This window comes from Patella vulgata, chromosome 1 (assembly GCF_932274485.2).
Source record: "Patella vulgata chromosome 1, xgPatVulg1.2, whole genome shotgun sequence".
Classification (NCBI taxonomy): domain Eukaryota; kingdom Metazoa; phylum Mollusca; class Gastropoda; family Patellidae; genus Patella; species Patella vulgata.
Genome location: NC_065879.2, coordinates 28,114,054 through 28,138,174, shown reverse-complemented (window position 1 = coordinate 28,138,174; position 24,121 = coordinate 28,114,054). Strand labels below are relative to the sequence as shown.

Below are 24,121 nucleotides of genomic sequence, written 5' to 3'. Positions count from 1 at the left end.
TGAGCTGTCGTGCCAAATATGTTGAACTAATATTATATATCTTTTCCCGCATAGTATTTATTCGGTGTTTATACCTTTCCTCACAGTTTGCCAACTTTTATTTCATGACGCTGTATTTGTGTCATCTGCTGCTCAAACTACAGTATATGGCCACATATAAAACAGAAGTATCTGTAGGCTACAACCCAAATTCTTAGACTTTGGAATTACCGAAATATTGTGAAAATAATACAAGGCGTTAACACAAATTAATCCAATAAAGTTGTAATAATTTATTCACAATTTGCAATCCGTAGTATTAATTTATAATTACAAGTATGGATATATTCAATAAATAACTATTAAAGAGACAAGTGCATATCATTTTCAATGATTGATTAACTAGCTCATAATATATAACCTTAAATATCTATATTTTATATATTTATATACAATTATCTACACTTATAGACTATTTCATTAACCCAATAAAAATTTAAAATCTGGATGAAATGCATATTTATAAAATACATTTCAAATAGTTGCTTGGGTTTTTAAAACATTATGCTTTAACACATTTAACATAACACTTATAGGGTATATTTCATTAATTCATCCAATAAAGTTTTTAAATCTGGATAAAGTGCACATTTACTGAAAACTTCAAACATTGATAACTTCGCCCGGAATACAGTGATTTGAATGAAATTTTCAATATATTTATTTTGCATTATCCATATTATGACTATTACAGCCAGAACGACCAGCTCTTTATCTAAATCTTACATAATGCATCTTTAACTGATTTAGCATAAGCTAAAATTCAAAGACATTTGCGTAAAAGAGTTTACATCTCAGTTAAACTTGAATGTTCTTTATCTGAGCACAGACTTTCTCGATTTAATAAATGAAATACCAAACTATATAATTTGTGATCTGACCTTAATTCAAAGTTTTAATATTTATAAGATTTTTTTTATAGTCTATTATCATTTTTGTGACATTCAATAACTAAACTAATTTGTGTAGCTAGTCAAACACCCTTTGGTAAAATTCTGGGACTAAAAATATAAACAACTAATACCATTGAGGAATGCATCACCGAGTATTTAAATTGTGGAATGGCACTCTTGATTATAAGGAAAATGAAACGGGAATGTAACATTTCAATGGGAGATACAGAAATGACACAGGTGGTTGTGGAACTGAATTACATAATATCATTAGAAACTGATTATGGAGGAAATAGATCAGATATACAATGTTAAAACTCATCATTTATAGAATTTTCATTTTCTTAACATTCGATAAGCTTTAAGATGGTTTTCGTGGGAACAGACATTACTGTATAGTCTATTTTTTATGTTTTGATTTGAGATTTTGATTTGCATATATTTTTGACTAGTCTATGGTTGCTGAATTCAATTTTCAGAAGACTTGGCCTCTGAGCTCTCATCCTCGCTGATTACTGTACTTGACGTAATTGTTTCTACTCTTGCATGTTCTTTTGGTGTGTTTTTTGGTGGTGCTAACGCAGTGGGGTGGTGCTTAGCAATGAAAGCGTCATCATCGATATCATCATCAGAATCGTTTTCATCCATGTCAATAAAGTCATCTTTGTCGTCATTTCCGCTTGTCATGGTCGTGTCAGGCATTGTATCAACAGTTATTGGTGATTTCCGCAGTCCTTCATACGATCCTTCCGGGATGTCCAGATCTTCTCCTAATCTAATTCTTTCGTGTATTCTCTTGTGTCGCTCCAAATTGCTTTTATGGCTTGTAGCGTAGTCACAGTGTGGGCAGGTATAATCCTTCTGGCCACTATGAACCGACAGATGGCGCTTCAGAAGAGCCTTGCGACAGAATCGTCTACCACAGAATGGACAGGAATAACCATTATGGTGAAAAATCATGATATGCTCTCTCAATGATGCTTTGGTACTGAACTTAACCCCGCAACATTCCAATACCTTATCACATGCTTGGTGCATCGTAGAAATGTGTCTTTTCAAATTGTTACGCCTGTCTGTGACGTACCGGCAATGAGAACACGGGAAAAGTTTGCCGCGGAATGTATTGCAGACCAACATGGCTAGTTCAAGATAATTTCTGTTAATAAAAGGAGACTTCATCTTTGATATTTCAGCCGCAATTGTAGCTTGATTCATAGCTTGGTACTGAGTGAGACTGATCTGCTTCAAGTCGGCAGCTTGGCTAGCATAAAGACTGGCAGGATATTGGAACAATGGAGACGTCAGGTTTAACCCATTTGACCCACCTAAATTCGGAGCACAGAATGGAATACCAGGAAATGGGTGAATGGGATTGGCACCGATTGCTCCAAATGAAACGCTGGTCATCGTGGCTCTCATTTCTCGCGATGGGTGACTAGGTGGTGACGATTGAAGAGCGGTTTGGGAAAAACTTCTATCCGATTCAACAGAAAGCCTCGAGGTGTTACGATCACACAAGCCGGTAGCACTGAAGAAAGAAAAGAAAAACAACATTATTAATGGGGTAGATTTAAATATACAGCGGTTTAAGAAAGTTAGGTTTGCGGTAAAGGATAAAGGGGTCCGAATTTTATTTGCCTTGTAGGAAGTCCATCAAAATTAATCTAGTGGAAGGATGCAATAGAGAGGTGAATACCGACAGTAAACATACTATTGTAATGTCCTTAACTAACACCCTAATCATTTCTTAATGCTCAATTTCTCACTTAACCTCCCAACACTATCCTATTACAGCTTGACGATTCATTCTAAATGGCAAAATCAGCCGTTATTGTACCCAATCTATTGTCCCTTTCAATAGGCACTTAAATGTTTCGTGTTGCTCTCTCGCAGTGAGTGACAGGCGGCTAGTGGGGGATTTCGGGGGTAATTTTATCAGTAAAATTGAGGGAGCGAAAGATGAGATATAGGACTTTAAAAGATGTTTATTGTTGTAAGCTTGAAGTCGTTCAGAATCCGCGTCAACCGATACCAAGATTAATATCACAAGAATGCGGCTACTGTCAAAATCTTCAATACAAGGAAGGAAAAGTTGGCCCTTCCAGAGAAGAACAAGTTGCTATGTGTCAATCTTGTTTTGTGATATTGGTAATAGGTTAGCTGCTTAATCATAGTTATAACAACACACTGCCTTAAAACTCTTAATTACTGAAGTCAACTCATTTTACTTTCTCCTTGTTACTTGTCATATTATAAACCTGGGAAAATATTTTTCTTTTAGGTTTTCTCATTAACTTATCATCTTATTTTACCAATGGTGGGTGAAATATCTGACATTTTTAAACAAAGGAAAACGACGAGCATTTATCAAAAAAAAGAACAGCTTTCGACAAATTTAGTCATATAGGTTTGATCCTTATTTGAATTTTCAAACGCTATTAATAAGAAACTATTCCACAAACTTTCACTGGTCCCCTTCAACTGAATAAGAAGCAATGTTTAAGTAATAATATCACGTTCATATTGAAACATGTTAATCATTCAAAAGTACAACAGTCCTAACTCAAAAGTGGTATAGAGTGTTCTAGAGAGAGTAACCATACGTTTAACTTCTTTGATAGGCATTTAGTAATTGAACATTACGTTGTTTGAGCGATAGTTTGAATATCGATTTCAAGCAACTTGCTTCACGATCATGTAGTAACGGTTACTTTGGAATTCCGTGTACTTCTGGAACGTTTTGTTTGAAATGTCCTCTGAGGACTTTGACTATCTTAGTCAAAAGTTAAAGGGGCATTATGGGTAAATAGAATATGCTGATATTTTCAGTCCAATTGCTCCACTCTGAACTGAGATATTAGCTTTTGAATTTTAGGCTAGCCTCGATCATCAACTAAAGTCTCGACTAAAGTCTTAAAAAACAAAGTCTCGATTATCCACTTTTACGTTTAATCATCCTTCACAAAATGTATTCTAATCTGCTCAATATCGCAGGCTAACGATGGCATCGAGAGTTAATTATGGTCTGGCTAAGTTAATTAATGTCTAATTAATAATTTAGATAACATTTCGGGCGTAAAGAAAGACCTGCAATAGGCAGATTTAGCTTTTGTATATGTATGTTTAACCCCATGACTTTATTGGTTGAGAGTCTTGGATCTTGATCATCAAGTTCTATCGGAACCAGTAGAGTACCGAGGAGAAGTGGGAAATCGGTAAACTGGCCCAAATTGTCCAAAATGTGCACTTTACACCAGACACATCTTCCTCTAATCCTAACCCTAGAACGTTATTGGTTAGGAGTCTTGAATCATGACTATCAAGTCTATCGGAACCATAAAAGCACCGGGGAGAAGTGGTAAAAAGATCCAAGTGCCAAATACATCTTCTTATTTATTTGGAAAATTGCTATAGTTATACTTTAATCCACACAAATATGATTTGATTACAAGTTCTTTTGTCAAGTGTTTTTATATATAGACATAAACACGATGACAAGAGCTTGGTTACAGTCTGGCAATTGATTGAAAAATGTCTGTAATAAAACTCTGAAATTAGCAACGTCGATTCTCGCTTGGTGTGGTCTTTCTTTATCTGCAGACAACCAAACAATTTGATTGCTAAATGCTACGATAAAGATTTTTTTATTGTGTTATCAATCGGTTGTCAGTAGTGGTTACATCTCGAGTGTAATTATTTCTATCGAGGGACGAGAAACTGTCGACAACATCGGGATTAATATCCTCACGCCTAGCCTAAGAACCGCTTCCTAATCCGTCTCACTTACTGCTGATGACGATAATTGCCTTAATGGTCTCAATTAACGAGATAGTGTTGCGCGTATGGAGCTTTACGCGCGAAAACAATCAGACAGATTCATTGATTGGTTCCATCTTGACATAATTCTCCCAGGTAAAAAAAAAGTAGCTGATGCACCATAAAACCTAGAATTGGCTAATAATTTTCACGAAACTTAATTACCCATGATGGTTAAACGGTAATTCCTACGAAAATTAGACGTCATACAGCGAGACGTTTCACGCGCATGAGCACGTGATATGCATAGAACACGCGCTGAACGTGCGGTCCTTTCGCGCTATAAATTAAAAACCCATCTACGGACGGTGTTTCAAAAAGATGATATAATAGCCTCGATTATAGATGAAATAATATCAGGTAAAATGGCGCCCGTCTATATTTTGTGTAGATTAATCAATGTATAAATAATATAAGAATGAAGTAAAGGAATATTTCCTTCCGCCAATTTGTTCCCAGTTTTATTAATAAAGTGATTTCTTTTTTCAATCATAAACGTAACGACAGGAAATTTCCATCATTTTCAGATTTTGAGTCTGGATATTTCACAATCTATTTTATCTCATAGTTTTATTATTTTACAAAAACAGAGACGGTAGTTATCACAGCAATACACTCAATTTATAGGATTTCCTTTCATGATAGTTGATTTTTTTCATTCTGCTGGATATCAGATTTAAAAGATAAAATGCAATGACATTTGCGTGGTTAAGATAATGTGTTAACATCCCTTTTACCGTGTTAATCATTACTTTAATTGCACCAAAATATCAAATAATAATTATGATGATACTGGTGGTCACAGCAAATAAACTTACAATATCAAGTTGAAACGGTTGTTTAATGCTGTATTACATGAGGATCCACTGAATAGAAATAATACATGATCTTTTTTGAGGAACCGTTAACTAGGGGATTTTTATTTTAAAAATAATTTTTAAAATGAAAAAAGGTAAAAATTTAAGTTATATTTTGTATTTGAAATGGCATCACTCTATTTAAGTATGTATATCGTAAGTATAAAGTAAAATAATCTGTTATCATTTCAAGTGTATGGTTCTTTCTGGCTTTAGTTTAAAGAAGCCAAGTCTTTAACCCAACTATCATTCATAGTCTTCGGCATTGGATAGTTTAAATCGACATTGATGTTTTTATCTTACCGTAAAATGTTGGGATTCTGACATCCAATATTTAAGACAAAATGAAAATTTTAAAACTGGCACACGAATCGGGTATCGGAATACTACCAGTGTAGACTATAATAACCAGACGTATTTGGCCGAACATAACTGATTCCAAATTACAGTAAAAACAGAAACGATTTGAATATAAATCAGTTTATATACATTCATATAACATTATTATATGCGTTGCGATCCATTTGTTTCCATTGCTAAGCGCCAAAGAATAGCGATTTATCTCCTTTGATATAGATGTCTACTTTATCACAAAAACGTATTTGTACGTGCTGTTTAAAGTATGTTTTTCTCTCTTAGTTGACTTTAAAAACCATGTGCAGAATTATTACAATAACATAAGCATAATCGCATTAAATTTTAGCTTCGTTAATTTAAATTAAATAAACTTAACGGTAAAATAAATTTTAATAGATTTATTCGTGTTTGCATTAATTGACTATAGGGGAGAAAAAAACGCCTTTACGATGAATTAGCTAACTCGATTAACACACGGGGGAGATACACCTTAGTAACTTTCGCACAACAAATAGTGACAGCCATTGATTATTCAGCACTAATGAATTTTAACTAATTCTATTGGTTAATTTAAATCAAACCATTCGTCGCACTGCGGGATGACACCTGATGATGTCGAACAGCACGCGTCTTGTTATTGACGTCATTGTGAGGAAGATAAATGCTCTTCTTTTTTTAAGGAACATTTTGTTTTCACGTCGTTGGCAATTGTTTTCGTTAGAGAAGGTAATTTCGAGTTAGTATCCGTTTCGTTGACAATTGGAAGATGAACAATAAGTCGACTAAATTAGATTTGATTGTTTACTGTAGGCGAGAGAGGGTTAATCATGGAGTAGCGACAGCTAAAGAGTTAATGACGCCTAATTTGACCGTATTGGACTTGCTAAAATATGAATTGTTGGTTAGTCAAAAACAGCTTTGAAAATCACACGAAACGAAACTCGTTCTAGACAAGCCATTATTATAGAAACTGTTAAATGCTAAAATATATAACCCCACTACGAACAGGAATCCCCATGTCGCTATATAGATTCCGAGCTATAACCGCGGGTACAATTTCTAGAAAAAAGTATATTTGTGCGTTGATATTTATGTCGAATTAGGAACCAGACTAACGAACAAGAAACCCGATTTGCAATAGTCAATGAGTTCATAACGCTCGTAACTATTGCTTCAGAATAGACAGAACTGTCTATCCACTTAATGTGTAACGAATCAAAAAAAAAATGTTGTTTGCAGTTCAGGTGGATTTGGAGAGTTTTGGGTGTAGGTCTGCATTACCACAAAATCATAATAAAAAAGTCCAGCATACAGGATTACATGGCAACCTGTTAAACTAGACGTTTTATGGTGTCATGAGCATTTCAATGATTTATAATGTTGCGATGCTTGCATAGTTTTGGAGGAAAACAACTCACCCCGTAATTGTTTAAGCTGTCACAAAAATATGTTCTAGAAAAATACCTCACAGGAAGCTACTGAATGACTGTGTTCTCATCCCGCTTCACTCACGCATCTTAAAAATGTGACCTTTCGGACGAGTTTTTAATTATACACATAAATGATAATTTATCCCATGTGGTTAGTTACCGGTCTCATTACCTGTGCCATTTTTATGACAGAGAAACCTCCATTTTGTTTTTCCGTAGATCATTTTTCTTTAAAATATTCGGACCATATTAATTAAGATTTATCTGATTATAAGCATGATATTCTCTATTGCGCCAGAAACAAAACAAAAACATAACAAATATTTTGTTAGACATGTGAAATCCTGTAACAAGAAGAAAACGCATACCCTGTATCGTACACGACATCAACCGTTTTTATGTAGTTTATAGGGTATGCTTATAACACTTCATAGCACTTCAGAATCTGAGGGTTCTCATAGCCGAACTGTTATGGTGCATCGTTGACATATATCTCAAACGTTAAAAATCGTTTTTAGGCAACAAAACACAGCCAAGTATAAAAATGGGCTGGCTTGGAAGAAATATATATATTGCCGAATTATTATTACTGTATTTGTCTCAGACAAATAAAGATGACCGTGTGAAATCGCACAAAACTAATGTAATCTTGCTTGGTCTGAATAACTTTTGGATTCAAAGGATGTTTAATGAATAATCTTAGTTGTGCATTATGTTTCACCTTTATTTCTGACATGTTGGTCGGGGCTTTAATATCCCACGGTATGATAATATATTGTTAGTTGGGACACTTGTTATATATGAAATTATCTATTTATTGTAAAATTTCAAAATTCAGTTCATTTAAATAATATAATATTTAAAGACGCTGTTTCAATAGTTTAACACAGGTATTCACTTTTAGAAGGACCGTAATTGTAAAATATGTAATATGTAAAATAGTGTAGAGGTCCACATCGGCATTATCATGATATATTCTTCTTTATGTCAGTAAAATTACGATCATCTAAATAGATCCAGTTACAACTTACCTTCTATATTTTTACAAAAATATTACTTTAAAGAGAGTCGATTCAATGATGGCATTTTTAATAGTTGTATAAAACTAAGTAAGCGGTCATTACACAGTAGGACAGACAGACGGACAGATAGGAAGGACGGACATTTAATTTTACGATAATAGCATAGTTTACATAGACAACCCCCTCTTAGATAACACCACACAATACTACATAAAATATAACATAAATATAGCCCATTTGTGGTTAGTTACCGGTTTCAATAAAATTAGATTGGGTTTAATCCAAAAATCAGATTTCACGATTTCACCGGATAATAAATTTAACAGAAATAAACACTGATAACTAATTCCTTAAAAAGCTAATTATTTAAAATATGAATGATTGATTTGTATTTTCTAAAGACATCTTATGACTTTTCATTTTACACATTTTTTTTCATTGATCAAAAATTGGTCAGTGACAAGAAAAAAATGAATATGATGGCCCTAAAATAAATTCTTTGTTTTAACTCATTTTTAACCAAGTAACTCTATAGAGAAATAATCTGTAACACATACAAGGGACAGGGAGAGAGTTTCCTATTAACTAAGTCTGTTCCCAATCACATGCACATATCTTAAATAAAAATATTGTTTAAAGAGAAATACTAATGGTAGAACATCCTTCGATTCTTCGCCAGAATAAATTAGTAAATATTCGTCCATAAGTATGTGTTATAGGTTATTATTGTGATATTCTTAAAATTTTAGATGGCGTGTCTAAGTATACGCCGCTGTTGAAAGTTAATAATCTTTAAACATATTTATCACGGATTATGGAATTATTGAGCTTTAGTTTAAAATTTTAATTATCCCAATATGAAAAATGATATTAAAAAATTCGAGCTTATTTATTTGAATGAGTTTAAATAACAAAATGTACAATGACCAAATGCAAAACAAATCAAATTTATTAGCACCAACCCTTTCATTTTCACCCATATCTAAGAAATATTGTGAATTAATTTTATAAAATCTTTAAACGAACATTATTCATACTAAAAAGAGATAAATTTGGAAATTCTTAGCTGTAGTTCTGTTTTAATCCACAATGGCCATTTAAAATCACTCTAAAATCAAACCGTGAAAAGTTTTTGAGAAAGAAAAGTATGGACGATTATCTCTGGTTTTTTGGGGGGTTTTTTCTTCTTCTTGTTTAAATGGAACAAATTCTTTTTAATGCGACTTTGTTCTCTTTGTGGAAGTTGGGAGTTAAAAAGGAAAACAAATTAGACTGAAATTGTTTATTCGTGTTATTTCTTAAAAAGGTAATATTCGCAATTTTTGAACAAATTATTAGTAAATATCCCTCTTCTGTATTATCCAAATCAATTATTAGCATAATTTGAATTGAATACAAAAATTGAACTACAGCCTTAATCGTAGAGGATTTCAAATGGAATATAAACCAAGAATTTCAGAGACAAAAATATACAAGCCATCACTAAATGCTATAATTTAGTCATTTTTTAATCCAATATTGACAAAATATGTTTTAAAATATGTATTTTAAAAAAAAGGAAATAGAAAAAGAATTAAAATTTTGACATACCTGAGATGAAGTGCCGGAAACATGATGACGTCAGTGAATATTCGTTAAAATATTTCAAAGCAATACATATAAAACCAAGTGTTTTCATCAATCAAAAATATTCAAAGATGGTTGGTGATGCTTGAAAGTGAAAGTTATGTTTCTTGAATAAATGTCGAGAGAAAATGAGAGTTTAATCACCGTATCATACCTTTAACGTAAAGGCAGCAATGGGGACGTCCCACTGTGATCACGTGATGAGTAGACGAGCAATGATTGGCGTGCAGGAGAGGATCTGTGAGGTGTGTTTGATGTTACCTGTGGCGTGTGTATTATTATATAGTAATAATTATTAGTGCTTATAACTTCTATAGAGCCCCTTAGTTTATGATAGATTTTAATAGCTTTATGGGGATAAATAATATCTGTAGTGGCTATTGAAGTTGTGGCGAGTCTTGTTAAGGTAGGGATTTGAAACTGTAGGAGTAATAATAAAAAGTCGCATAGAGGCTCAAATTGAATTGTTTAGATCTCAGCAAGGGTAATATTAACTATCAAAACCGGCTCCAAAACCCGATCTGTGTTGTCATTATTTTAACCACAGATTTCGTTTCGGATTTTTATTTTTCGACTTTTGGACGTTCCAAATTATATCCGTTTCTATCCTGGGGTGAAAATTACACTCCCGGTTAAAGTAGAGAGACGACCAATAGAGTTCTAGCCCCAGGGGGTCCGGTATCATATGGCACATAAATAGGGTTATCGGTAACACAGGAGTATTGAATATCGAGAGAAGAATCATCCCCGTGGGGCCTTAAACCAAAAAGAGTCTCGGGTCCAGCTACCTTATTCACTAATCTTTCTTCTTAGAGCGATAAATGTTTTCAAATTTAGTTAGAGAAGCCCGCCCTCAATTTCTCGCTGCCAGCCCCTGGGGAGAGAGATAATTGTCACCGTGACAGAAGGGCCGACAAACCATATTTCAATGTCAAGAATTTTAATTCAATGGTGTTAGCGGCTAATTCGAAATCAGACACCAAACTTTAAAACGGGGAGAATTTTTATCGGTTTGTTAATGAGTGGGATGAAATTGGTCAATTTATTTTGTTTTAGATAGCGATGACTTGGCGACAATAAAGTTAGTAATGTATCTTCTTGTTACTCTGTTTGCTGTTACATTATGGAGACATTTTACTTACAATTTATAGATAATCCCGTTAGTAATTAAAAACATTATCTCAAAAGCGATTAACAAACATAATATCCAATGGTTAATAAACTTACAAGCGCTTAAAAAATGATGCAGCAAAAATGATTTTTTTTATTTTTGATCATTTTATTTTATAATCGTACAACTTTTCGAAAAGAAAAGCACCATAACATACTCAGTGCAAAAATCTTGTAATTCAAAAATGGCACTCAATAGAGAATAAAGGTCACACAGACATGATTTCATATTTTTGCAATACTTTATAGATGTTATTAATCGCTGTAGATCACTGAATTGTTTCTAATACATTTATTAAATGAAATGGAAATACACATTGCACAATTGTATAGAATACAACTGACTTTTATTTACTGAGAAACTTTGAGGCTAGGCTTTTCTAGTCCTTTTTATTAAGAAATGTTGAAATGTCGCTCAGTAATAGTGTCCTATGTTGAGTTGTGCTATTCGTGGTCTATCACTTAGGTTAATGACCAAATTAAAAGTGGCATCCGGTGTTCTAGAAATGTACGCATATGTCAATTCTTACTGCTGCTAATCGGTGGAAAGGGGAATAAATTTAAGACGCTGAAGGTAATAATAATTATATCAAAAGTCCGTGAATGGTAAATAATAATATGACAGTAATAGTATTATTCCATTAATAATTCTTTAAATGAAAATAAATTCTTAATTTTATATAGATACTGAATTCCCCACTATTATCTTGTTTTTATTTATGATCAGAAATGTTTGTTTGGTAGATTGTCTCATGAACACAATATTTTGAGAATAAGGTGGTAATTTTTAAATTGTTTTGCGGGGTGGGGGCAGATACCTTTGTCTAGTATATAGGGACTTGGTAGGTTAGGTTAGGATTTCGTTTTTGTTCCATCCGAACGAGTAGACGTCCTTTCTGGCCAGGCCCTCGGACATTCACCCGTGACAAGGGAAAGTGTGGAAATAAATGAAATCATCAGCAGCAAAATTTGAGAGAAAACATACGTTGTGTTTCCAAAATAATATCATTAATTTACAAAAGTCAGATCTACAGAAGATGTTATAACGATGAGTTACTTTTGACTACCCAATGCTGGGTGTGCAACTACTCTCTGTGCCGTTTGACAAGGGCTTCAATATTTAAAATAAGGAGCAATCTAATTAAAATATAGATCTATATTTCGTTTCGTTTTTTATACTTTCGATGGCCTACACTTAAAGACAAGTAAAATCGAAATTTTGAACTATAAAAACGAAACGAACTTGGATCTGTGTTTTAATCAGATTGAATAAGGAGCCGAATTCGTAGATCCCAGACATCAATTCAAAATTGAATTTTCCAACCACACGACTGGGAGAGTACGTATATTTAGAGTTTGTTATTTGATATCAATGTAATCTGATTGAGACAACCTAGTCAAATATTCACCATCAAAATATCAAATCTACCTGATTACGTATCTGTGTCACGTGATTTACCTGCGTTATAGAATATTGACACGTGCATCATGCAAATCAATCACAGATTTAATTCTGATGTCACGTGCTCATCCTGTACAACGCACGCGATCTCCTGTCAAGACGAACATTTTCACTCGGGAAAAACTATAACATTAATTTTCATTTGATCGTTTTTTGCCAAATTGAATCAGGATATATCAAATAGCACTTCCGAGTAGAACATCCATCGTTTCTATACAGCATTTAATAGTTTACCTGGATAAAGGAAAATCGCTTCCTAAATTTTATCTCTCATTTTTGAGATTTGAGACGTTAAATACGGCTAAGGATGAAAATGCGTATGCAGCAGCAAACCAATTTTTTTATATATAAAATTATGCATTTTTAAACCCACAGCAGTGCTCATATCTGTAGAATACAAGGTTTCAATTTACAAAATTTTAGCATTTTTGACAAAGAATTTTTTTTTATATAATCCTGATCATATAGACTAGATTTATTATATGTAGTCTTTATGGTTATTGTTTAATATAATCAGTTCATCATTTCCATTGTTTATTGCATACATCTGTTTCCATCTATTGTATTTCACGCGATTTTTTTTTTTTTTTTTAATTTTGAAGTAGCCTGTTGTTTATTGTTTTACTTTTCAAGGTAGGTTTTAGGTAATTTACATTATTATGCATTATGTAAGATTTAAATAGATAGCTTACCGTTCTTCCTATAATAGTTTAAAAATAGAAAATGAAAAATGAATATATTGAAAATTTTGGCGAAGTTACTTTATTCTTATGCATATATAACATCTATATTTGAATTTGTTCACTGAAAAGGGCCTTTTGTTAAATTTGTGCATAGTGTCAAATTATACTCTTTTTTTATCTTCTTTTCTTTTTGTTTCTTATATGTCTCATTGTTATGGTTTTTTTTGTGTGTGGTGGTGGTGGTGTGTGTGTGGGGGGGGGGGGTATTTTGTATTTTGTAAATGCATATAGGAACGAATGGGATAACTTTAACGGCTTGCTTCCCCCTTGTAAGTGGTATAAAACGAAGGGCCTGGCAAGGGACAACGTATAGTCATTAGGATGGAACGAAACACCAAGCTCCCGTGTACACATTGACGTGTACGGAAAAGAACCCCCGACAGTTGCAATTTGAAAGAAGAGTAGGCCGCAGCGCCGCTGTCCGGACAAAATTTCCTCTCATATCACACTGCATGACGTATGTCCGTCTTCATTAGCCTGAGTGGAGCAGAAACGTAGGACGTTAAACCCCATTTTATTTCCAGCGGTGATTGAAATTTTGACTTGTATCGCCCCTATAACTTGTCTATTCGTTAAGAAGTTACGTGAGCTAAAGATTTTCACAGATACCCACGAATTTTATATAGAAAAATAATTTTTTAGCTGAAAAAATATTACGATCTATAATCCATGTAGCGGAGACAGTAGCTGTTTATGGTTATTTATATAAAGAAGGATACCGGTAATAGTATTTATACCGCAACAAACCATAAATATCGTTTACAATGGAAGCACAAAATTCTTAAAACTTGGTTATACACAGACTTCTTTTCCCCGCGTTTCTATGCAGTATTTCAGTCAGTAACAATAACACCAATTTCCTATTTTTGCGTCACTTCCGGAATTTTCAAATCATGGTTACGAATCAACAGACCTGCTTTTTCACTCGCAAATATGAGCAATGCAACAACATTGATGTTAAAAAAAAAAACTTGAAATAAAAACTCCATTTTATGTGATAAATCTCCATCGAGAAATTCAGTTTAATATGATTACGCTCTAGCCGCAATATACACGTACATATTTATTATTATTAAAGGCGCAATAATCCAGAATATCCGACAATTCTTGATTTATTTTTAATTCATACCGAATATCAGATAGTCTTCCGGAATATCGATCTGCACGATAACTGTATCCGCGAACATCGGGGTCCATGTGATATCTTACCTCCTTTTTGGGGCGGAGGAGGTTGGGGGTGGGGTTGTGGATGGGGTCTTTAATAATAGCACTGATTATTTTAAAATCTAATTAAACCCTCTGCAACATTGCGCCTTTAACTTCTATATTTTGTGACCTAAAGTTGAATGTCTTTAAATGAAACTGACAAATTTGAAAGTTGAAGAATTATTTGATCCTATTATATTCCGGCGATTAATCTTCAGAGAAAAACATCATCACTCTTGATTCGTTATTAGACAAACAGTGGGGTATACATTACTCGTTGTTGTTAATACCAGAGGGAGTTTAAACTAATTAGTGTGTTGTAAAACAAATCGCTAGCTGAATCCAATTGTTAGTTATTAGTGATGAAAACAAACAGAAATCTTCTGGTGATAATTATATTAAGATATTGTATATTTAGTGATCTCAGAAGAAACTGAATGTTTCCTTGTTAAAGAGAGTCTAGGTGAAACAGACAAACCATCCTTAAAATTGTTGAATTAAATCTATACCGAACTGCTTGGTGTGAGAATAAACTTTAGAATCACCATCCTTTTTCTATATAGGATGTAGCCCCGGTAGCTCGGTATAAGTAACATTCGGTGATGCTCGATAAAACAACATTTCTCTGGATTTCCTAGTTCGATTAAATAATATTTCTCTGGATTTTTCAACTTGATTTCCCATGGACAAGAAAGTCAAATTGAATACATCTTTGGTATAGATGCACGTTATATTTATGCGTGTAGCATACCAGTAACACATGATATAAGCAAAACATATTTTTTCTTTAATTACATTTTAATCATCATAAACAAAATAGTCCGAGGTCGTGAGAGATCGGTAAAGTTTTTTCTTAAATTGTTCAGAATTGCAACACATTCCACCTTCTGAAAACGACCGACGCAAGAAATGTTTCGAAAATAATTTTGAGAACACTAAAGGTGGATATATAATTACAGAAGGATAAGGATATCGAATGTTTATACATTGCAGAAATCAAATAATGGATTTGAAAACAAATTGACGAGGACATGATTAATAGCATGCATATTCATATCCAAATCAGAAATTTAAAAAAAGGTCCACTTCAAACCTCTAAAATAAGTATTCTTTTAAGCTCATTGCAAATGTGTACACTATTACCGTTTCCGACGTTTCTAGCGATAAAACTATACTATTCAACCCAATCCAACCTTACGGGCAAGCAAGTGTATATACTAATTTGCGGCATCCTCAATACACCATACCAAAAGTCATTTATGAATATACCGCTTGAAGTTCCAAAAATTAAATCTAGTATTGTTTAACACATCTCATCGACCAGCCTTCAATCAAGGCAGCTGCAATTTTTTTTTATCTGTTTTTAATCTCTCTAACCTAAAACCTAAATGCTGTGGTATATAAATAGCCCTCAAACCACTATGCATTTTGAGTGATTTTATTTTTAATTTTCCTAAGAGCTATTCCTGATCGTTATTGGTAATAAGATACTTCTATATATGACCACAATAACTGTCACTATAAATAACTCAAATATGTTAATTCATTCATTTTTATTGCATAGAATTAGAAATATTTAATGTTAAGTTTTATATATTTAACTCGGGGTGTGTTATAAATAGAGTGATTACCATAAAGTGGACTTCTACTGAGCTGTACTAATATACGACTTGAGCCGTCTAGACATCAACATACTTACTGTCAATAAAACTGACCAATACTGGGTGGTCAATTGACCATTGTGACATCTTTATATACAAACATTAACATCAATAAGTAAAACTCTTCTCACAATAAATATTACCTATATTATTTTTTTTTTACTTACATTTTAATTCTCGGCCATACTAAATTGTATGTTGTGTTTTCCGGGGGATTAAGTTGAAAGCATATTTTATTTCAGCTTAAATCGAACTACTATGTGGTGGATCAGGCATTTGACGGATATGGTAGATCCTGATGTGGATCATCGGGCTCAAAAGAACTATCACAATTGTTCAAACTGGTGTGGACAAAGTACAACAATTTGTTATAGCTATGTAACATTCGCAATGAAAAGTTGTATCAGGTATTTAAGAAATAGTAAGCATAGTCAGCTTGGTGCACTACATATCTAAATGGAGCGATGTCCACGCTCAGCATACTACTGTTTTTTTTACACCAATGAGTTCTTATCTATTTTTCATTATTTGTATTATTTTCCATTTCATCAAAGATTGTTCTAAAATAGGCATTATGCAAAAGCTAAATCTACCTACTGCAGGTCTTTCTTTGTCTTACATGCTCTATAAACTATTAATTAGACATTTATTAACACGACAAGACCATAATCAACTCTAGGTGCTATCGAATGCTCGAAATTTTAACTAGATTAGAACGATATATTCGGTCATTTAATGATTGGATTTAAAAACGGAGAAGCGAGGCTAAGACTCGAATATATCAGTACCGTGGATACGATAATAAACAATCAATGCACATATCTTGTCAAAACTACAAACAGTGATAACTTGGCTAAAGTAATTTGGATGAAATTTTCGATATATTCATTTTGCATTATCTATTATAGCAAGGACGGTCAGCTCTTGATCTAAATCTTTGTCATTCATATGATTATCTAGTCTAGCGGTAAGGGCACTGAAATTTGACCGTAGAAATAAAATAACCGCATAAAAATAACCTATATGTATTGTGTTCACCCCAGACTTCTTCCCTGTCAGTATGCATGTTGAATGCTGATTATGACAGTCTTTACTATCCTTGTCAAGGGTAGCTAATTACGGTATGTATATACACGTATATCTAAAACTATAATCCACTTCTCTGTCTTTATTTAATATAATTTTACTTTATCAGAAAATAATGCCCTGACTTTGTTTTAGGCCAACGAGTATATGGCTATGTGCATCTAAAACAATTCTCAACATGTCTGTGTTTATTTCATAAAATTTCTATTCAAATTACGCCTCTGTTCATTATTTATATATAACAAAAGATGGTTGCTTCTATACTGGGTAGAAATAAATATAAAAATGTAAATGGTGTAAATAATTAGAAGGGAAGGTTGTATTAAACGTAATACAATTAAATCACCTTTAAGGAAAATAATTTCGATCAATAAAAGTTGATCGGCGCGAGAGAGAACAGTATCGATTACTCTCGTCACGCGTCAATAATCGTCCGCTCGATAATCAACTATTAGTTTTATATTTTAACGCATTTTTATAGTAATAGATTCACTGTGTGTGCACCGTATTAACGGCGAGGTTATGGCCGAGTTTTATTGCATTTCTTCAAAATTCCACACTGACATAACATTTAATTTGAAGATTTTAAAAGCAACAGATCAGTTTACACAATTATGACGTCTAGGGTTCATGTTTTCGGTGCCGGGAAATCGTTTAAATGAGCGTTGTACCAAATTGTTTGGGATTATTTAAAGCATTTAATGTTTATAATTTTTTGACACTTATATAGCAAAGATAGTTGCGTGATGATTTAATATAATCGACGAATACCTTGGAATTGTTGAAGAGGAGCAGAACAAAGGCTATATAATTGTTAGTTTATTTTTTGTATTAGGTTTTATTTTGGTACATAATGTAAATCATTCGAAACTTACGTTTCCAAATAAAAAAATCGGATTATTCGTAACCTTTACCAAAGATATGCATGTTTTTTTGTTCCAATCTAAATAAAATTGATCCTTATTCTTGCCGATTCTAGTGACGATTGCTCTATGCCTAACTACTTCCATCTAAATTCTCTAATTTTAGGCCAACCTCGTGGGTTTTTTCCGGGTCCTTCGGTTTCCTCCCACTGCTAAAGACCCTTACGCGCAAGCGAATTATTGAAATAAAATTAAACCATATGTTAGTCCCGAAATGACCTAGTTTGTGTCGAGTTGACGTTAAACCCATCTCTCTCTCTCTCTCTCTCTCTCTCTCTCTCTCTCATTTTAAGCATTATGGTTTATTAAAACCAATCTTAGTTACAGTGTCTCACTTTATTGGCTGGATAAAAGGCCAGGGCAGTTCCATCGAAAACAAACTGCTTATAGGGACAATAACACTCTTGCTGGCTTGACAGCTCCAGAAAATAAAAAAAATAGCCTTATTCTAAGTACTAAATGTGTTAGTGTCCTACCTGTTGTGTAAATTATCCATTAAATCCTATTTTACTTGTCCAGAGGGTTCAAAAATATTTTTAAATCCAAGTCACATTTGAAAAGCTTTACGTCAGGCTTTTCAAATCATTTAGTTGAATTTTTCCAATTTTTTAAATTAGGTGTGTTAAGATGAAATTTGTATCATCAATTAATTGGAATATTGTAAAAAAGTACAACTTGTTGACCAGAATATAGATTGGGACATATTATTCAATTACAACAAGAGTGGTATTGAGTCTTTAAAGATGTTGACTTTAATGTAGGGTAAACTGTAATCCCCCCCCCCCCCCAACGCCCAAATCACACACAACAATAATAAAACCGGAAAAACAAAGATATCATTTTAATTAGACTATATAATATGCACTTACTTTTCCTAGAATTCTTCATTGTTGAATGTATTCGACAGTAATGGTAATTATTCTGGATAACTTTGCCCAGTTATACTTTTGAATTTAGGATAGTATACAGCCTAACTGTGGAAACCGGTAAGTTGGTAACAGGACAATGCAAATCTTCCGCAATCCCGACACGGGCACGTAGACGTGGGTAGGTATTTTGATAGAAAAATTGGATACCGGTGCGAATAATATGTCCATTAATTTCTTTTGCACGGTAATCTAACGGGGGGAAATAACATACTGTTTGATGTTCACTTCCGATATATGGCAGATTCTCATTTTATAGAGAAAGGATTATTTAAAAATTAGCTTTGTAATATCTTTTTTTAGTGATTGGACGGAGTAATCTATTGTGTTGACTGGTGCTCGGTTATACGATTTTAATTACTGTAGCCAAGGGCAATGAGAATGGCAAAATATTAATGTACTGAATTCAATAGAGAGTCTTTTCTGTAATATGACAAATTAGGGACAGAAAAATTACTTTAAGTGAAGAAAATTCGTGCATGGAACACGCGTTGAGCACGTGTTAGCGATGGCACGTTATGTGTTAGATATGTAATTAATGAATGTTTTCGTGTACTTTTTATAAGATACCTTGCGTGTAAGGATATTTCACTGTCGACATTTGATAAGTAGACACTTTTCCTCTCGTGAGAGAAAAGAGAGTTTCCCAGCGAAAATAGTTCCCGCCAGTTGATTACTTTGCGTGTGGGGATATCAACGGAAAATCAAAGCTGGGTGAAATGAAAGAAATTAATTGGCTTACAAAATATTCATTGATAATTTATGAGGCGGAAGATACAGCAACAAACACTTTGCTCCCTCGGGGAACGAGGCTCAGGCTCGTCTGAGCGTCACGTGACTGTAACTCTTCGCGTGAGGAAAACAGAAACAGTTCCCATAGAATCCTAGCTGCCTTAATACTTTCTTATCTTGCGTGTCCTCTGGTAATAGTTGGATTGAAGACTAAGATAAGGATACACTGCGTTCTTGTTCTTTTTAATAATCCATTCGAGTCGTGTGATCTCTGTTTAGTATGGGAACGGGACGGAATGGGTTCAACGTCTCGTCAACGGAATGTTTCATTCATTTGCAGACTAAGGTTTAAACGGGCATTATATAAGGGCTAAATATTATTATTACAGGGCGTTTATCGGGCTTCAGATGATTTATAAGTTATTATTTAGACATTTATTGACACGCTAAGCTCATAATCAACTATCTATAATATCGGATGACTGAGATATTGACTGGGTTGGGCAATGCCTGTCATATCTTCGTTAAACGTTCAAATGGAAAATCGAGACTTCGGTTATTGTCGTAGCAATGGTACTTGACAATCGAGACTATACGCTATATCTTGTCAAAACTTCACACATTCATAACTTCACTCAGAATAAAGTAATTTGAAAATTTCAAAAATATTTATCTTCTATTATCTATTTTGGACCTATTTAGGCTATGGCAAGAACGGAGAGTTAATTATCTAAATCTTAAATATTATTTGTTCGGTGATTAGGTTGCGGAGTGAGTTCGGAGATGAAATTTTCCAAATTCAAAGCAGCACACATATCATTGAAACGTTCGTTAAATATGGCATGTCACACTCCCGGACAAGAAGAAATGACTTAAGAGTATGTTTATGATTTTGCAGAGATTTGTAAAACTTTACAATAATTGTTCAATTTAAAGTACAGGTACACAAATTAAAAGGTTAGTCAGTGCATATTACAGCTCCGCACTCCGATTACTCAAATTGTTTCTGGTGTGATTTAGCGGATTGATTACCGATGTTAATTAATAATTGATAATCGAACCTTTGTAAACAAAATATTTGATAACAATCGATTGCCTCTTTACACCGCAAGATATTCTGAACGATAAGCTTTCTATAGAGACAACCTTGCTGGCCAAACATATAATCTTTCCCATGCCTTCTGTTATCACATGCGAACTAGGACGAGCGAACATTTCCAGTACGCCGAGCGGAACGAGTCAAACATGTTTTTGAACTTTACTACACCTCACCACTCAAATGGACCATCGAATCAGGTGTTTAAAGGCATATTATAACTTATCTGTAAAGACAAAATAACTGGAAAATATCGTAACAAAGATGAAAAATAATCAAGGGAAGAAAATTATAAATAGCCTCAACGTCGTCAATGTAATTTAATAACTTTTCAGTTATTTGTAATTTTCGTGTATACGCAGTGCATTTATTACTTGATCAGTGTGATATTAGGATTTTCACTTTTCAACTTTTTTCAGTAATCTAATCTGGCTGTGTATCATACGTTTCCATTATGCCCCCCATATGACAACTACCAACTTTCAGAATTTTCCGTAAAAAAATGACGGAATGCCACCATTTTGAATTTGTCCATTTTATAGTCAATACCAATGGAATAGGGCGACAATAGTTGAGGAACCTCATACATATTGCATATGGTTTAGATACTTTTGAAGATTGTTTTGGCGACTTGCACTCTCAGTGTGATGAATAAGGGGTGTATATAGGTAATTATTATGACTTTACGGTGCATTAGGTTGTTCTAGAGCATTTTTAAGGTAACACAAACAACATGGTTTTAGAATAAACTAAAAAACAAAATTAATGTAGTTTGATTGAAAATACAAGATATCGTATAAAATTTCAACAATGTAAGCAGTATCAGAGTAGCAAGTGTAACTTGACAATACCCATGTCACAGATGATTCAACAGTTCAGTTTGCTCCAACTCGCTTTAGTATAATTTGGAAACAAATCGCGATGAAATTATACTACTTACAGCAGTGCTCGTGCCCGTTCTTGTTCTTATTCAGTAACTCGAATAATAGCCATAATTCACTAGTGATCATATCTTGATGCAATACGCCATCAGCAGTTTTTATCAAATCTGAGTGGAAATTTGAGTTATCCAGTGTTTTTGACCAAGTCTAATAACTATCAAGTTGAGGTGTTCCTTGTAGTCATCCCTGGGAAAAACTTGTTCGTTCAGCCGTTTTAGACTCCATACTAACGCTGCTTCGGCTCGTTCTGTCAACCAAGGTTCAGCCTTTGGCCTGCCAAATTTCACGAGGTTTTTATTATCAATACCACTAACACTTCAAGTTCACTCTCCGGAAGAGTTTAACACCATGATCTTCAGATGAACCGGTTATCTACTCTACAACGTGTTTTATATGAGACTCTTAAATATGGTAGCGGCAAGCAATCCACAATATGGGTTTATTCACTAAGTCCTCTTTCAGTTTACAAACACCTCGCAACTGTCCCGAAATAGAAGCAGTTGTATCAGCTATCTACCTTATCATTGGCAATGTCCCAATCGGATAATAATTCACACCAGAAATATAAACACAGCAGCGCTCAGAAGATTTTCCTACGCTCAATTTAAATAACTTTCCATCCCAATGAATGATGACAAAATCAGGGTATTGAATGTTATATTTTATTGTCTCGGCACATTTCGACCGCTGTCGCCATGAATGTGTTATCGAAATGTTGGTGTTTACAACAGTCATACCTATGGCATATACTACGGAAGCGGCGTACATAACCCGCTTTCTACAACTGAGTCCAAGTCTGTAAGCGGTAATTGGCGTGGCAGATACAACATTCTTAACTTCATGGCGATTACCTTTTATTTCAGGGTCAACACATTCCTTATCATTGTCAACATCTATGATACGCTCGTAGCTTCATCATCATTCACCATCCTCTGATCGTCTCGAACGGTTGTTGACGCTTTTGTAGCACAGCTTTTTTCGTGCCTCTTGATTTCCGCTTCTCTTCGGTTCTGTCTTGCATGATCTCGCCTCTTTGCAATTTATCACAACCTAATGTTAAGCCCATCTGATCAGGTTCATCTAGTGAATCCTTAAAATTAGTCTCATTTGATTTAAAGGATTGCGTCTCTGGATTATGGTGGCTGATTGGTATCATGTCGTGATGTCGTGGTGTCGCCCTTCATAAGGCGACAACCCGACATCACGACATCACGAAATTATAACCCGACACCACGACAACCCGACATCACGACATTATAATCCGACAACCCGACATCACGACATTTTTAACCCGACACTACGAGTGTCGTAATGTCGCGTAAAAATGTCGTGATGTAGTGACGTCGGGTTGTCGTGATGTCGGGTTGTCGACTTTATTTATCAATGTTGAAGCGGTCATGAATAATAGAGTGCTGTCCCTTGCCGAAATCAAGTCAGCCCTCACTATCTCATCCTTCACTAAGAATACTTACCCATCACTAACTGCGAATCAAGCTGGTCCTCACTACCAAATTCGCTGGATGACCATGACTTGAGTGTAATGGGCTAATTCGAGCCTTCGATAAATAAAATTAATTGAAAGTAGTCTATTTTTATTAAGCCATTTCTTTGCTCAAAATAAAAACGCTTTTATCTCTTCTAAAGTATGTAATCGTGAATGTGCCAGAAAATAATAAGTAATTTAAAGAACCTAAGAAACCTACTTTCCGGTGATGTATGAGAGAGAGAGAGAGAGAGAGAGAGAGAGAGAGAGAGGTGGGGTTTAACGTCCACTCGACACAAACTAGGTCATTTCGGGACTAACGTATGGTTTAATTTTATTTCAATAATTCGCTTGAGCGTAGGGGTCTTTAGAAGTGGGAGGAAACCGGAGGACCCGGAGAAAACCCAAGAGGTTGGACAGGCGACCCTACTCCTTGTCACGTACAACCGGGAAAAAGAAACCACGCCAGTTCACTCAATCACAGACTTTATGATACAGCGCGCACACGCTAACCATTCAGCCCCCCCCCCGCTCCCCCGATGTATAACACAATAACTGGAATTTCGCATTAAGACACGTATGTTGACATTAAACACTCGCCCCACCCCACCACTCTCTTTAATTCAACCAGTGAAGGCTACCAAACTTGTAT

General features: G+C 34.3%; 1 protein-coding gene across 1 annotated transcript; it reads right to left on the bottom strand.

The window, feature by feature from the left end:
* Nucleotides 1-530: 530 nt before the first annotated feature.
* LOC126829799 (zinc finger protein SNAI2-like) lies at nucleotides 531-10,143 on the bottom strand. Its single transcript, XM_050559931.2, has 2 exons — nucleotides 10,005-10,143; nucleotides 531-2,460 (listed from the first exon to the last, which is right to left on the bottom strand). The coding sequence occupies exons 1-2, from the start codon at nucleotides 10,025-10,027 to the stop codon at nucleotides 1,401-1,403; spliced, it is 1,083 nt and encodes a 360-aa protein (XP_050415888.1). The 5' UTR covers nucleotides 10,028-10,143; the 3' UTR covers nucleotides 531-1,400.
* Nucleotides 10,144-24,121: the final 13,978 nt, after the last annotated feature.

What these genes read in the sequence shown, in the direction of transcription:
- LOC126829799 (XM_050559931.2), bottom strand. Translation starts at nt 10,027, where the DNA reads ATGTTTCCGGCACTTCATCTCAG. An exon ending in TTTCCGGCACTTCATCTCAG is followed by an intron (nt 2,461 to 10,004) that starts GTATGTCAAAAT and finishes TTCTTTCTTCAG; the next exon opens with TGCTACCGGCTTGTGTGATC.